This window comes from Etheostoma cragini, chromosome 6 (genome assembly GCF_013103735.1).
Source record: "Etheostoma cragini isolate CJK2018 chromosome 6, CSU_Ecrag_1.0, whole genome shotgun sequence".
Lineage (NCBI taxonomy): Eukaryota > Metazoa > Chordata > Actinopteri > Perciformes > Percidae > Etheostoma > Etheostoma cragini.
This window is the reverse complement of record NC_048412.1, coordinates 24,395,419-24,408,839: the sequence shown is the minus strand read 5'-3', so window position 1 is coordinate 24,408,839 and position 13,421 is coordinate 24,395,419. Positions and strand designations below refer to the sequence as shown.

The 13,421-nt window shown below is 41.0% G+C and overlaps 1 protein-coding gene and 1 long non-coding RNA gene across 3 annotated transcripts in view; one reads left to right on the top strand and one right to left on the bottom strand.

Annotated features, from left to right (window-relative positions):
- The window catches only part of LOC117945691, a 12,060-nt gene extending 8,256 nt beyond the window's left edge, over positions 1-3,804 (bottom strand). The window contains exon 1 of the long non-coding RNA XR_004656864.1: positions 3,793-3,804. This is a non-coding gene — a long non-coding RNA (uncharacterized LOC117945691). The remainder of the gene's footprint in view (positions 1-3,792) is intronic.
- Positions 1-13,421, top strand: part of LOC117945674 (raftlin-like) — a 106,718-nt gene that overhangs the window by 51,997 nt on the left and 41,300 nt on the right. For both annotated transcript variants that reach the window (XM_034873306.1, XM_034873305.1), the window contains exon 4: positions 8,638-8,746. In XM_034873306.1, coding sequence (XP_034729197.1) covers positions 8,638-8,746 — 109 coding nt within the window. The remainder of the gene's footprint in view (positions 1-8,637; positions 8,747-13,421) is intronic.

The window sequence follows — 13,421 nt, the reverse complement described above, 5'->3', positions numbered from 1 at the left end:
TGTATCATGGCGGAGCCTCGTACAGCCCGTGTGTTTGTTTAGAATGCTGCATTTTAAGGGAGGTGCTGCATTGCAAACGTCAACATTCTTCAAAACAGCGGTGTTGAGCATGCACTGCACGCTCCAGCTGATAATAATACATGACAGAGCAGACATTGCAAGGTAAGATAACTGGATTGTCTGTAGGAATATCCTACTAATTTGTGAATTCAGAAAAAAGTCTACCAGCGGTCCCTAGGGCGTAGACACCGCTGCCTTCTCCAGGAAACAGCGGCGCACAGAGCTCCATAGAGCCAGGGATCAAAGCAGGCGGGCGGGTGTTAGATCTGTTCAGAGCACAGGAACAAAAACACGGCCAGTATGGTTGTAACTTTCAAACACAAGATTCACTCTCATTGGTTTCTGTGACATGAGAAATACTTTCAAAGTACTAACGTTTAAAAAGAAACAGAGTGGGAATTGGAGGAGGATCATAGCCACGCTGAGAGGAAGTCACACCACCACAAAACACCTCTTCGCAGTGTCTCTCTCTGCCGTGTTGTGTTGTAAACTCAGATGGGTTTTGAATGTCAGTATTTCTATCGTTCATCAAATGGCTCCGAATCTGATCTCTAACTGAGTAATCTGGTTGGAGAGAATAGTCACTATACACTGCGTCATCATTGCTAGCGACAGACTGGGGGGTGTCCTGAACATACCCGCCGTGTTTAAGTAGTTTAGTCAGTTGTTTGTTTTTTATGTTTATTGCTGCCTCCGGCTTCCTTTGAAACTAATTTGTATTCTGGTGGTGGCAACAGCCACATGTCAATCAAAAAGCAAGACACCTTCGACGTCCTGTGTGTGTCACGTTAGATCATGGCAGTATCCTGCGATGACAACCAGCCACGCTCACATCACACATGAGGCGGTATTAATCTGCATCGGGAAAACAAGGACCTTAGAATAGATGAATTACCTTTGGAGCAGGTACCATGTAATGGAAAAACGCCATATTAGCTAACGCCATTAGCCACATTAACAGCACAATAACTGCAGAAAACCAATACCCGATATTACAAGCAACCAAGACTGCTGTGCTGCAACATCAGAACGATCATGTAAGGGAGATGAAACAAAGGACATCAAATAAAAAGTAAAGAGAGACTTACTGTGCAAGGCTTATGTGGTTGTTGTTGTTTCCAGAAATATTAATGAATAGAGGATCAAGGATGCGATTCAATTGGGAGAAAGATGACCAGGGGAATTTGGTGAAAAGATTCATTAAGTTTTTTTTTTTTAAGATGAAACTTTGTGGATTCTTATTGGAGAGACCAGAAAATGTTTACATAGAAGAAGAAAACAACCAAAATAAGCAATGAAGAAAAACATAAAAGATAAGAGCAGTAAATAAAACAATTAAATCGGGAAAGTAATAATTTAGAAGGAAAGCAATTAATTGGTTTGTGCAAATGTATGCTGGTGATAATTTAAAAAATTTAAGAGCGTCCAGATATTTTATCCTAAGGGAAAACTGTGTCCAGGTTAGTGCCGACTGTCTGACATCCCTCACACCTTTCCCTGATCCCTGCTGGTGTTTGTCAGAGATACTATATCGCTTGTTTTCCTCCCTTCAGATTAAACCGTTTGCTGTTTTTGTTGTTGTACAGTAAGATAAACAACCACCGTGTGAGATAATTCATCACAGCAAACATGACAACTATATTTGGGTTTGTCAAACTTTCGGTCTTATCGTTATTTACCGTCATTTCGCCAGAGATGTGGTGTGGTGATATGCCTCGCATACTGACAGCTGCAGAAAGGAACGGATGTTTTAAGAACCTGCCGTACAGTCTTACTCCACACATTCAGGGCTTCTCATCCGAGGCGTCTTTGTTCATCAGGATTGTGTTTATTTCAAGATGAAGTTTTTCATTACAAAGGTAAATGTTGAAAGAGTGTCAATTACTACTCATGTTTCCAGCACATCAAGTCCTCACACCTTAATGACAGAAAAAGCTTCTTCCCAGTTCCTTCCATATGGCCGACTGTATGCTCCAACATTTTTTGGGGGGGATCTGTAACTTTTTTGGTTGAGGTCTGGTTGAGTTTAGGCAGCTAAAATGGCTTGGTTAAGGTTACGGAAAGATGTGATCATCATGAAAAGACACCAACGTTGATTGTTGGAAGGAGATCCAAAGTTAAACAAATAATAATGCACATGCAGTACCATTTCCTAGGCAGAGAATGAATATGGCTTTTTCATTTGAAACCTGGGATAACTATTACTTTGCACCTCTATTGAAAATGCTCGTAAAACAGGCAACTTTATACCACCTAATAGTGGGTTGAAAACATGGCAGCCAGCCACGTTTTAGAAGGTCATATGTTTGCATTATAGTTGCAGTAAAATGCATGGCACCTTATCTCCCCTACCTTCCTGCAGATTGTGGCTATTAGTAATCGCCTCCCATGCTGTTGTGTGGAACACCTCAGGTTCACTTTCGGCATGCCCGGACATTCGCACAAAGCTCTTGCTGCTGCAAAACTGAAAACAGAAATATTGATTCTGTATGAAAAGGCTACAGCTGAATGGACTGTATCTTTCTTTAAAAAGTAAAAAGAAATAATACATCCTTGCCTTGCTCTGGAGAAAAAGACACCATGAGGGGGGAAAGAGGAAGAAATGAAAATGGAGTGTGAAGAAGTAGAGAGCGGAGGACAGTATGAGGCTGAATGTGATAAGAAAAAGAAGAAAGAAAGAGAAATATTGAGTAAAAAAGGGGGAGAGAAGTCTACCATCCTTTGATGGCCCCGGTCAAAAGCGGGGCCCTATGCTTTATCTCCAGCGTCCGTCACCGTGGAGACAGCTGCTCGCATCAGCACCAGCACAGGGGAATCCAAATCTCCACTAGGGGAAAATGAGGGAAGAGAAATAAGAGAAACCGCAAGAGAAGACCATCTCTTTACCAGCTCCCTTACGCTATCAGAGCCAGAAATTCAAAGAAATAGAAGACAGGGTGGGAGTTGGGGCAGGATACAGTGAATGGGAATGAAAACATGACAGCGAGCAGCCATTCATCCGTCCTTTCAAAAGCAAACAGCTTTTTGCAACTGCACTGAAAACAAAGCAAAAGTGAAGGTAGAGGACCTGACGGGTGTACAGCAGCTCTTAATTTAGCATGCACAGTATGTCTGTGGACACAATCACCGTCAAGTCTCTACAGTATTAGCCCCAGTGTGAAAGGCTCAGCCAACAAGGTGCTTTACATGGAGGAGGGGATGCTGCAGGGATCTAGTGCACAGTCAGGCAGTACACAGAGGTTGTGTACATATAGTGTTGGATGTTCTGTAAATGCCAGCGTCACCTTACTAACATGTCTGGTTAAGTGGGTTATAACTTTAGAAACCTTAAAAGGCAACTTGTCGCCCCCCCTCCCTCGGTTACAACCTGCTGCAGGAACGAAGAAGAAAAAAACCTGCAATGCAGACAGAATGGATTGCACCGTTTGAAAATGTAAAATGTCAACTGTCAAATTTCCCAGTGTTCAATTTGATTGCAATGCAATAGGGTTACAGTTCAGCAGGCAATGTCTGATGGGATATATTCATCATTATTGGGTAATTGCAAGGAGCTCCTACACGCTCAGGCAGTGTAAGAGAGGGATTGAAAGCGAGTGATGGGTTGAGAGGGAGAAGCATGGTGGAGAGTGCGAGAGGGAGATGGAGAAAGAGGAAAATAAAGAGGTTCGGACTAAAAACCATTACAGGGGATTCGCTCCAGTGAAATTATTCACAAATGTGTGAAAATGTGACATTAGGAGAGGTATGCTCTATTATTAAAGCTCCACAGCGACAGAGTGCTAAACATGGGTTCAGTTGCTCCCTGACTGGGTCGTCATAGCAATAGATGGGTGATGGAGGGAGGTGAGAGGTTTGACACAGCTCTGTTCCTGATGCGGACAGAACAGTAGTGAACTCCCATTTTCACTCGTATTCACTGACTATTATGTGACAATGGTTTTATTTAATGCAGCGTGAGAAAAGCTTTTATTGTGTACAGTAAGTGCACCTTTAACTCCTCTAAAGCCATTTCCTGAAAGAGGTAACATTAAAGTAATAGTTTAAAACGTTTTACGGAATGTGTACTTTGCTACTTTCTGGCAACGATTGCTTCAAACAATACATAAGCTGATTTGAGTTCTTGTGTCGGCGACGTCTTTCCTGTGAAATACAGTCCTGTGTTCAAGACGTGATGCCAAGTAAAGTCCCAAAAACAACTTATTTAAGTCTCACAACATTGATCATTTGCAGCTATAGTTTCTGGGTCCCCAATGAGGAATTCTTATTTAATTAGATAATTTTTGGGGCATTTTAGGCCTTTCCAACAGGACAGTTTAGACTTGAAATGGGAGAGAGGGGGAATGGCATGCAGCAAAGGGATGCAGTTGAACCTGTAGCCGCTGTTCTGCTCTACCTGGTGAGCTTAGCTCATTTTACTCAGAAGTGTCAAGTAACAAAGTACAAATACTTACTTATATAGAACTTTTGGGTATCCATACTGGAGTAATTATTTTTACTGCTCCTATTCATTACATTTTCACGCAATTATCTGTACTTTCTACTCCTTACATTTAAAAAATAGCCTCGTTATTCCTACTTCAGTATGGCTTGTTTTTATTCTGGCTTGTCATTGTTCAAAAAAACACAAAAAAACAAAAAACGTATCCGGATAATTTGCGCCATCAGAATAGAGTGACTTTGGTTGTGGTTGGATGAGAAGTATGAACATGTACCAATCCGACACCCTATAGGTTTGTACGCGATGCATCGCACCTGCACATGAAACAAAGCCCGTCACACCCCAGCAAGGAAATAACATACGCATGTGGCCTGAGATGTCCGTGGCAGGGACTCAAGAGAACTTGAGCAAAAAGTCCCAACCAAGCACCAGCGAGGAGGTTGGTAGCCAGGAAGACCAGCCGACCCTTCTACATCCCCGGCCGTACCTGGAAGAACTCTTCTAAATGGTTGGATGCAAAAACAACTCCTTTCAAATGTGCTGCAAGCTTTACGCACATGGGAATACCTTTGACACCTCTGTCTGTGCTGCACACAGCCTCATTGAGCCACTTTTTTTTTGCACCACCTCGGTCTAGGTTCCAAGCGGGCTGAGCTGATACTAGGTGTTAAGGAGTTGAAACACTGCACACCACAGATTGGTCAGAGAGCACCATCACAAGCCTGAAACAAAACATCCTTCACTATGGCTAAGCAGAGAAATGAGTCTCAAAAGACTGAAAACGCCAATAACAGAAACCCCAAAGAAATGAGCGCTTGCTGCCACAAATGGTGCCAATGGATAAATAAATAAAAGAAGGTGAAATTTAATTGAGTGTGCAGGTTTGTTCTGAGGTTTCCATTTGAAAAAAAAGAAAGACTAAGCTGGTTAAAGACATTTTTTACAGTTTGACTTCCACATAAAAACAATAACACGTCAACACAATCCCTTTTTATGCCCCAGTGAACACTGTGTAATTGGAAACCGCACATTTACAAATGATGTAGCCACTACAATACTAAAACAAATCCCAAAGCAAGCCATTAACAGGTAATTCGCAATTAGTTACCATGTGAACATTCAGCTCCAGTGGGAGTGATTAGTCTTACACAAGATGTTCTGTGGCGAAACAAAGCATGCGACCCATCTGTGGGGCAGACATGAAGAGGGAGGAGGGGGGGTGGGTCGCAGGTGTATTCACCCAGGAGGGAGCTCCAGGTAGGTGGGCAGGCAGGCAGGCATTTGACACCCGTCTAACCACACGAGACCTCAGAGGTTGACAGTCGGTGCTGCACACTGCATGAGAAGTCATTGTTTCACACAGAGAAGATGGACTTCAGGTGATGCAGCTGCTATTTTTAACCCGAGGCGTCCCTTCAGGACTGAGTACACTGTTTCAATTCTTATTGCCACACATCTCTCTCCCTCTCTGATGCTGCTTCCATTCTGAATTTTATTCAAAAATGAGATATTTGTTATTTAAAAAGAAGTAACACTTTCTCTGCGCAAACGCTTTAAGAAGGACTGAATTCATTTCTGTTTTTTAGATTATCATTGATGTACTGGAGTTTTAATTCCTCTACAAAAGGCATGTATATCAATATGAAAAAAGGGTATTTTCATTTCATCATTAGAAGAATCATTAGAAGCGGCCTTTTAACTCGCAGCAAGCTGGGGCACCTGCAGATCTTTCAGTACACTACTGCCAAAACATTATAAAACATAACAATAATGTATACTTATTAATCCCGCAAGGGGAAATTACAATGCATAAGGTCTGTAGTATATTAGTTTAAGTATAATCGTTTACAATATAAGAAAGGAAAGACATTGTTTGCACTTCGAACTGTACTGGCTGTTAAGCCTGAAGATGTGCCTGGAGTACCAAGCTGGTTTGTTGTGATCTATGTTGCAACCAACAGAGGATACATCCACCTTTCTGACAGCGCCGGCAGGCTTCTGCCATCGTGCCTTTGATTGTTCTGACGCTGCGAAAAAAACGAGTGGCGGCTCTGAATGTTTCACAGAGCGTGTTAAGTATGTACTTAATGAGTCAGTCGGCCCAGTTTCTCTTGTGCTGTGTGCTGCGACAACGATATATGCCTAGCGACGGGTTTGAGTAGAAGTGTGACAACTGTGTTTTTTTGTTTGGATGGATGATATAAGTGAGGGCCATTGGTTGGGCTCTGAAGTCTGACAGAAAGACTCAAGCCGAGGTTTAAAGTGATAACGCGGGGATTTTCAAACTGTGTGATTCTGATTCATGTGGGAATAATACAAGAGTGCATTTGCTCTAATAAGCCTATGAAGATTCAGGTTAGCAACATGTATTCAGACAGCAAAATGTAGAGGGAAACATGGGCATATTTTAACAGGGTAGAAAAGAAAAGCAGAAAAGCCTCATCAAGCAAACACTGAAAAAATATAAAGAAGCTTATCTTGCTGTTTTTAAATGGGGCACTCCAACTTTATATGTCAAAGTGAATTATACAGCCCGTGAATCAGTTGAATTATGTCTTTTGTAGCTCTAGAAGGAGCTTTGTTAAGTCTAAGAAAATTACAATTCATCTCATCTTGGGCACAGAAACGACACATTTTAAATAGAAAGTCTGTGTGAAAAACTGGTGGCAGAAGTTAGAAAAATCTGTGTTTATAAGGCAGAGGGGGCCTAATGAAAGAGGCTATTGAGGTGCATTATGGGAAGTGTAGGATTCAGTGTTTTGGATCCTGACTTATCTCACTGTAGGGACTAAAAGTTACTGATTGTGAGCAATCCCCTTACTTTATGTTTCACTACATTATTAGACACCTGGAATTTGCATTTGTTATGTGAACAACAATTACACAATATAATAAACACAAAAGGAAATATGTAGCCGGATTATTTGACAGTGTTTTTTCTTTAGTAAAATCACATTAAAAGGATAGTTTGAGATAATTGAGATTCTCTTTCATGAGAAGATTCACATCTGTATGCTAAACTTAAAAAAAAAGTCAAGACAACAGATTGTTAGCTTAGCTTAGCACAAAGACTGGAGAAAGAAAAAAACAATCACCAAAACACAGCACCTCTAAACCTAACCCTAACCCTCTTACCCTAAAGCTTACTATTTTACACACTATACTTACTATATTTCAGACAGTTGCTGACAGCAAATAGGCATAAACTATTCCTTTAAATTGTTGATTTGCAACTGATTTCCTGACGGTATTCATTATTGATACATCAAACGGCTCATTCTGCATCCAATGCGGGGGGTGTCAAAAGAAATCACTGTGACAAAGTATTAGTAACACACAGGAACGCACACAGTGACATGTATGTGCACTCAGAGGGAGTCTTTGCGTGGAACTGGAAAGCTATAAGCACATCCTGTCACAAACCAACTAGCATGCACGCATGCAGCTCTTGCCCTCCCACACATCAGTTGTTCGTGTAAAGCCAGAACTCTCGCAGAGCACACACACAGCCCTCACACACAAAAGACACAAACCTACTGTTTATGCACAAAGACTCTGTAGCACACTGAGGAAAAGGGCGTGTGGGGCTTCTTCCCCTTGTCAACAGGATGAGAAGCAGGGAGGTGGAAGCCAGGGCATTAGTATCCTCAGGGCTAGCTCTGGGATTTCCTCCAGAGGACAGAATAGGAAAATACAACACCATATAAATAGATTCTCCTCACTCGAAATAAAGATAAGGCCTCGGCGGGGAGGGATAAAGGGGGTATAGGGTGCAAGACGAGATTTGCATTGAATTTCCTGCTTTCTGTGCTTCCCATGTGTTTTCTTTCATCCATGTGGATCTTTGTCTCACTTAAGTGTTTTATTGTATTTTTACCTCGCCTCCCACAGGGCAACAATAACATTAACAAAGCTTCTTGGTGCCATGTAATTTGTTGATAGGGGGTTATTTTTGTATTATAGACTGATAAAGTCTGTGAATAGCACCCTCTTTGTGATGTTTTATGGCTGTAATATTTAAAATTTAGGTCAGTTATCAATGTGTGGATGCATGTGTGCACGCATGGGTTGTGAGCATGGCTGGCTTTGCTGAAAGGCTGAAGCTCATTGTCCTCTCTCCCCCACTGTGGTGCCTGCAGGGTGGAAAGGAGCCAGCCTGTCTGCCCGCCATACAAACTACAGCTGGAAGAGTGTCTGTCTGCTGAGCAGGTGCCCACCACAGAGCTCATCCAGGGCTACGTCAAGAAGGTAGGGCTGGTTCACAAATGCCAAGCTGAAGGGTTTTGTCAGTTGGTGCCCAAATGGAAGTTGGGTGCAGGGTGGAAGGGAAGGGAGAAAGAGATAGGGAGGAATGAATGCAGATGAATTGCCTGTTATATCATTGGAGTCAGAGATCCAGAGCAGACAAAAGAGAATGTGACAAAATATGGTAACACTTTGACAGTATCGACATAATCGTGACATGAAACTGTCATAACTATGACATGACACTAACATGAATGTGTTATGAACCTTATAAACAAGTCATAAACATTTATGTCACATTTATAACATTTACTTCTGTCATTGAGTGTAATTCGGTTTTTGTCATGGCAAGTTGACATTGTTTTGGTTTTCTTGAGTATGAAAACTTGACATTAATCAATCTGAAAATACTAGAAGTTGTCTTGGTCATGACAAGTTGACATTAAATTTCTCTCGATTATGACAAATTGACATTAATGAAAGTTACATTACCAGAATTTATCGTGGTCATGACAAGTTGACATTCAATTTGTTTGGGATGTCTTTGTAATGACAACTTGACATTAAACAGGATGTCTCTGTCATGGCAACTTGAAACAAACAGAAAATCCACATCTTGATGTATTCATAACAAGTTCACATAATGATTGTTATAATTAGATGAGCAAGGTTAGTGACATGATCTGATGTCAAGTTGTCATGACAAATACATCTTATGGTAATGTCCTCCTGGTTATTGTCAAGTTGTCATAATCAAGACATATTTAATGTCAACTTGTCATGACCAAGACAACTTATGGTGATGTCACTTTGATTAATGTCAAGTTATCATAATCAAGACAACCCAAACAATGTTGACTTGTCATGACAAAAACAGAACGACACTTAATGAGAAAAGTCATACACATTTGACTTGTTTATAAGGTTTTTGACACGTTTATGACAGTGTCAGGTCATATTTATGACAGTGTTATGTCACGGTTATGTCAGTGCTGTCAAGTAAAGTGTTACCAAAAATATTCTAAATTTTCAATACCAGACTATGAATTCAAGTCTGCTACCAAAACTTTGTTTAGCATGTCACCCTCTCTGAAGTTTCAGAGAACACAACGTTTGTATGTTTACAACACTATACATCGATAAAGCTGCTTGCAAGCACGCTGCTGTCAGGGTGTATGTTTTTAACTGCTTCCTGTCACACAATGCGTGGAGGCAGATGCCAATGAAGTACACAATGTTGACGGAGTGATAAAAAAAAGGATTTCAAAAGATAAAGAAAACACAGGGGTGGTGGTGACATGTGTATTTTCACCAGAAGTTGTCACGTATGAACTGGTAGTGACTTTGATTGTGTTGCAACTCCTCTAACACACGCCATGTTGACAGGCTTTTACTGCTGCTGGAAATGTGCTTGTGGTAGATTGTTGTTAAGAGTTTTAGTTTGACCCAAAGTAACCCACAGAGTGTCAACACAGTCGTCTAAAATCTTTGATAGATGGTTTCGCCATTCTGCAGTTTATAATGTCTAATTCAGGAAGTATGTAGTCTTGCATTGCCAGTCTTTTTTCCACAGCTCTGAAATTTGATTTGTAAAACTGTGGATCATTGCTTACATCTCTAAGCAATGATCCCTTTATAAATCACAGATTACCCACAAGAGTGTGTACGTGAGTCAGCCTCTTATCCAGCCCTGTACACACCCATTTTTAACCATAAATAGTCAATGTAAAGCCCCCCATGAATGCTGATCAGTATGTTAATGGCCTGGCAGTTGTTCTTTTGTTACGCCGAATCATGCCGAATAATGACGACTGGCAGAGAAAAAGCAAAAAACTTCTCAGATGTTCGGGAATTGCAGCAAATTAAATTGTAATTTCGGTTTGTTCTCGCATAGTGTAGGAAAACCTGATCTATGGATTACCAATATTAATAATACTGTCCAAAACAGCAGGTATTACGTCACTCTGGGACAGCTTTGATATACCAGAAGTGTATGATAAGATTTAACAGAACTATATATTATAGCCAAACAAGCCTTAGTGATAAAGTTGAAAATTATATATACGTATAAAAAACACTTAGCTGTCTGCTATTTCCCTCTGAAAACAGACGGTTTCCCCCAGAGAGGGGGAGGATCTGTATTTGGACCGGGATGGCACAGTTCCGGTCGTTACTGGTCGCTTGACCCAATTCAGTACATAGATCCAAGAGCACAGCTTTAGGGAATTTAAATTGTCATATTAGCCAGTCATTGTCATGTTCCCTGAAGTCTCTTTCTCTATTGATTCTGCCAATGCCGTAGTCCTCCTGCAGTGCAAGCAGTGCCATCATGCATTATTACTCACAGCGGTCACCGCAGAACTTATACTGACTTATCTCTCTCTGTGATTGTTAACACCTTGTCAAATCACTGCATCAACTAGTAGCATCCCTCATCCCAAAATACAATTGGAGACAAAGGTCTTATAGGCAGGCACACTTTTCTTCATGCAGGTGTTGTCACAAACAGCATTAAAGTTCGGATTGATAACGAGGACATTAAGGGTAACAACTGCGCTGTATTTTCAGACTTTGACATTTGATGATATATGCAAAGTATTAAAGGTATTTAGTTATTTAGGTTACACTGTGTTCTGCCATTATCTAATATTAGTGTATTTGATGCTATGCTTTGAGACAGCGCTGATTAAACATTAGGAACACATTTTTATTTAAGATTTGAGTTTGAGGTGTTTATGGCACAATTATCACTCAGTAAAAGCACAATTAACACTGCTGGATGTAATCTATATATAACATGGATGATATGGAATGAAGAAACACTTGTGAGGCATTTTGGAATTGGAATATTTGAAAATATTCCCAAGTGTAATTCTGCAGTCTGACTTTAGTTCACCACTTCATCTTCTGCGTCGCCAAATCCCTTTTTGTCTCCAAAATGTGCGCACACATGGGTCAGAGTGTTCGTGGAGGACCGCACATTTTCCCATCAAGTTGTTTTTTTAACAAATCACAACTTTTGCGTGGGAAGTAACATACGCACATTTTCAATCCCGTTTTGTGTGTACGCCTCGTTTATAAATGAGACCCCAGGATTGGAGAAAAACAAGCTCTGGTTTAATGGCATTTCTTTAAACCAATCCTAATTGTCATGGGCGGCGCTAAGCGCAAAAATATAGCCTCGGGAAGGAACTTGTTTTGGTGGAACATGTGTACGTTAAAAAGTTGTTTTAGTCGTGCAAAAGAAAACTCAGATTGGAAAGATAGTCTAGCTAGCTGTCTGGATTTACCCTGCAGAGATCTGAGGAGCAGTTAACCATAGTCCTCATAAATGGAACAGAGTATAATACTACAACACAAAGAAAGTGGAAGGTAACATCCGGCCAAAAAGAGGGACATTGGGTGGAATTTCCAGCAGCACCACAGCAATCCCTGAAGTGGAACGTCATGTATATAGACTAGGCAGTATGTAAAAGCTGTGTTTCCTTAATGGTTTACGGCTGATGTTAAGTAGCAAGCTACATAGGTTAACATTTCTGTATTTTCTGTGGAGGGAAAAGCAACAAACACAAGCAATAATCATACTAACTGATCTGATAATGAATTGGCCCTATACTGTATTGAATCCCTGCAGTATACGGCCTGTTTGAAAAGCACTTAAGTTCAGATGAACACACCCTCCTCTCTTATGAGCTGGTTATGACGCAACATCATGATACAACCCCCACCTGCCTAATCTGTATATTACAGGCCGTTGTGTTGGCCTTTGACGCCTCGCTCCTGAACCTTTCTGTACATTCTGCCCTTCGATTAGTCATGCAACCACAGTCCTGTAGGACCTCATTACTGTTGGATATCATTTTAATCTACTGTGCCGCTACAGGCTTGCTGGAGAAGGAGGGGGAGGAAGAGGAGGAGGCCATGCTAGAAATCTATTAAAAAGGGAAGTGGACATGGATGAGTGGTAAAGGAGTGAGCGGAGAAGTCCATTCCCTTTAGCCTCTCTCTTTCTGTTTCCTTTTGTTTTTCTCTTTTCATCTCTTTTTTTCTCCCCCTCTCATTTTCATTCCTTTCTCTTCATCACCCTCTCAATCTCTGCCGTTATCCCTGTACCTCTCTTTCTGTCATCTCTTCTCCACTCTCTCTGCCCCGCGCTCTCTCTGCAGTTCTCATCTTGACCTTCAGAAACCTCGTCCTGGTGCCACTTTAATAACTTATGGAGGAAATAGGAAGTGTGGTCTCAAGTCAAAATTGAAATGGGTTTTCCACTGCAGGCTGTTGATATTCTGGTGGCAGAATAAGAGAAGCTGCTTCCAGAAAATTTTTCATCAGGTTTGTGCTCCGCATCCTTTCAGTTAATAAGGAGAAACAATGCAAAGAAACATTTCCTTCTTGACCTCAAAACCTCATTGTGTTGACCTGGGGTAGTTCCATCTACACCAGAACAATGTCATTTAGATTAAGAAGTTTAGAAGAATGCTCATTTATTTGTTTTGTCCTACATGTATTCAGTATTGATTCTGCAGAAAATCTCATATTTTAGATCCCAAAAGTGTATGTGCAGCTATCAACTATTCTCTTATTCAGTTAGCTGTATCGCATCCAGGTTTCCCATTAGTGGTTATTAAAATTATGTTATTCCTCACTGGTTGACAGAATACATAATATCAATTCTGTA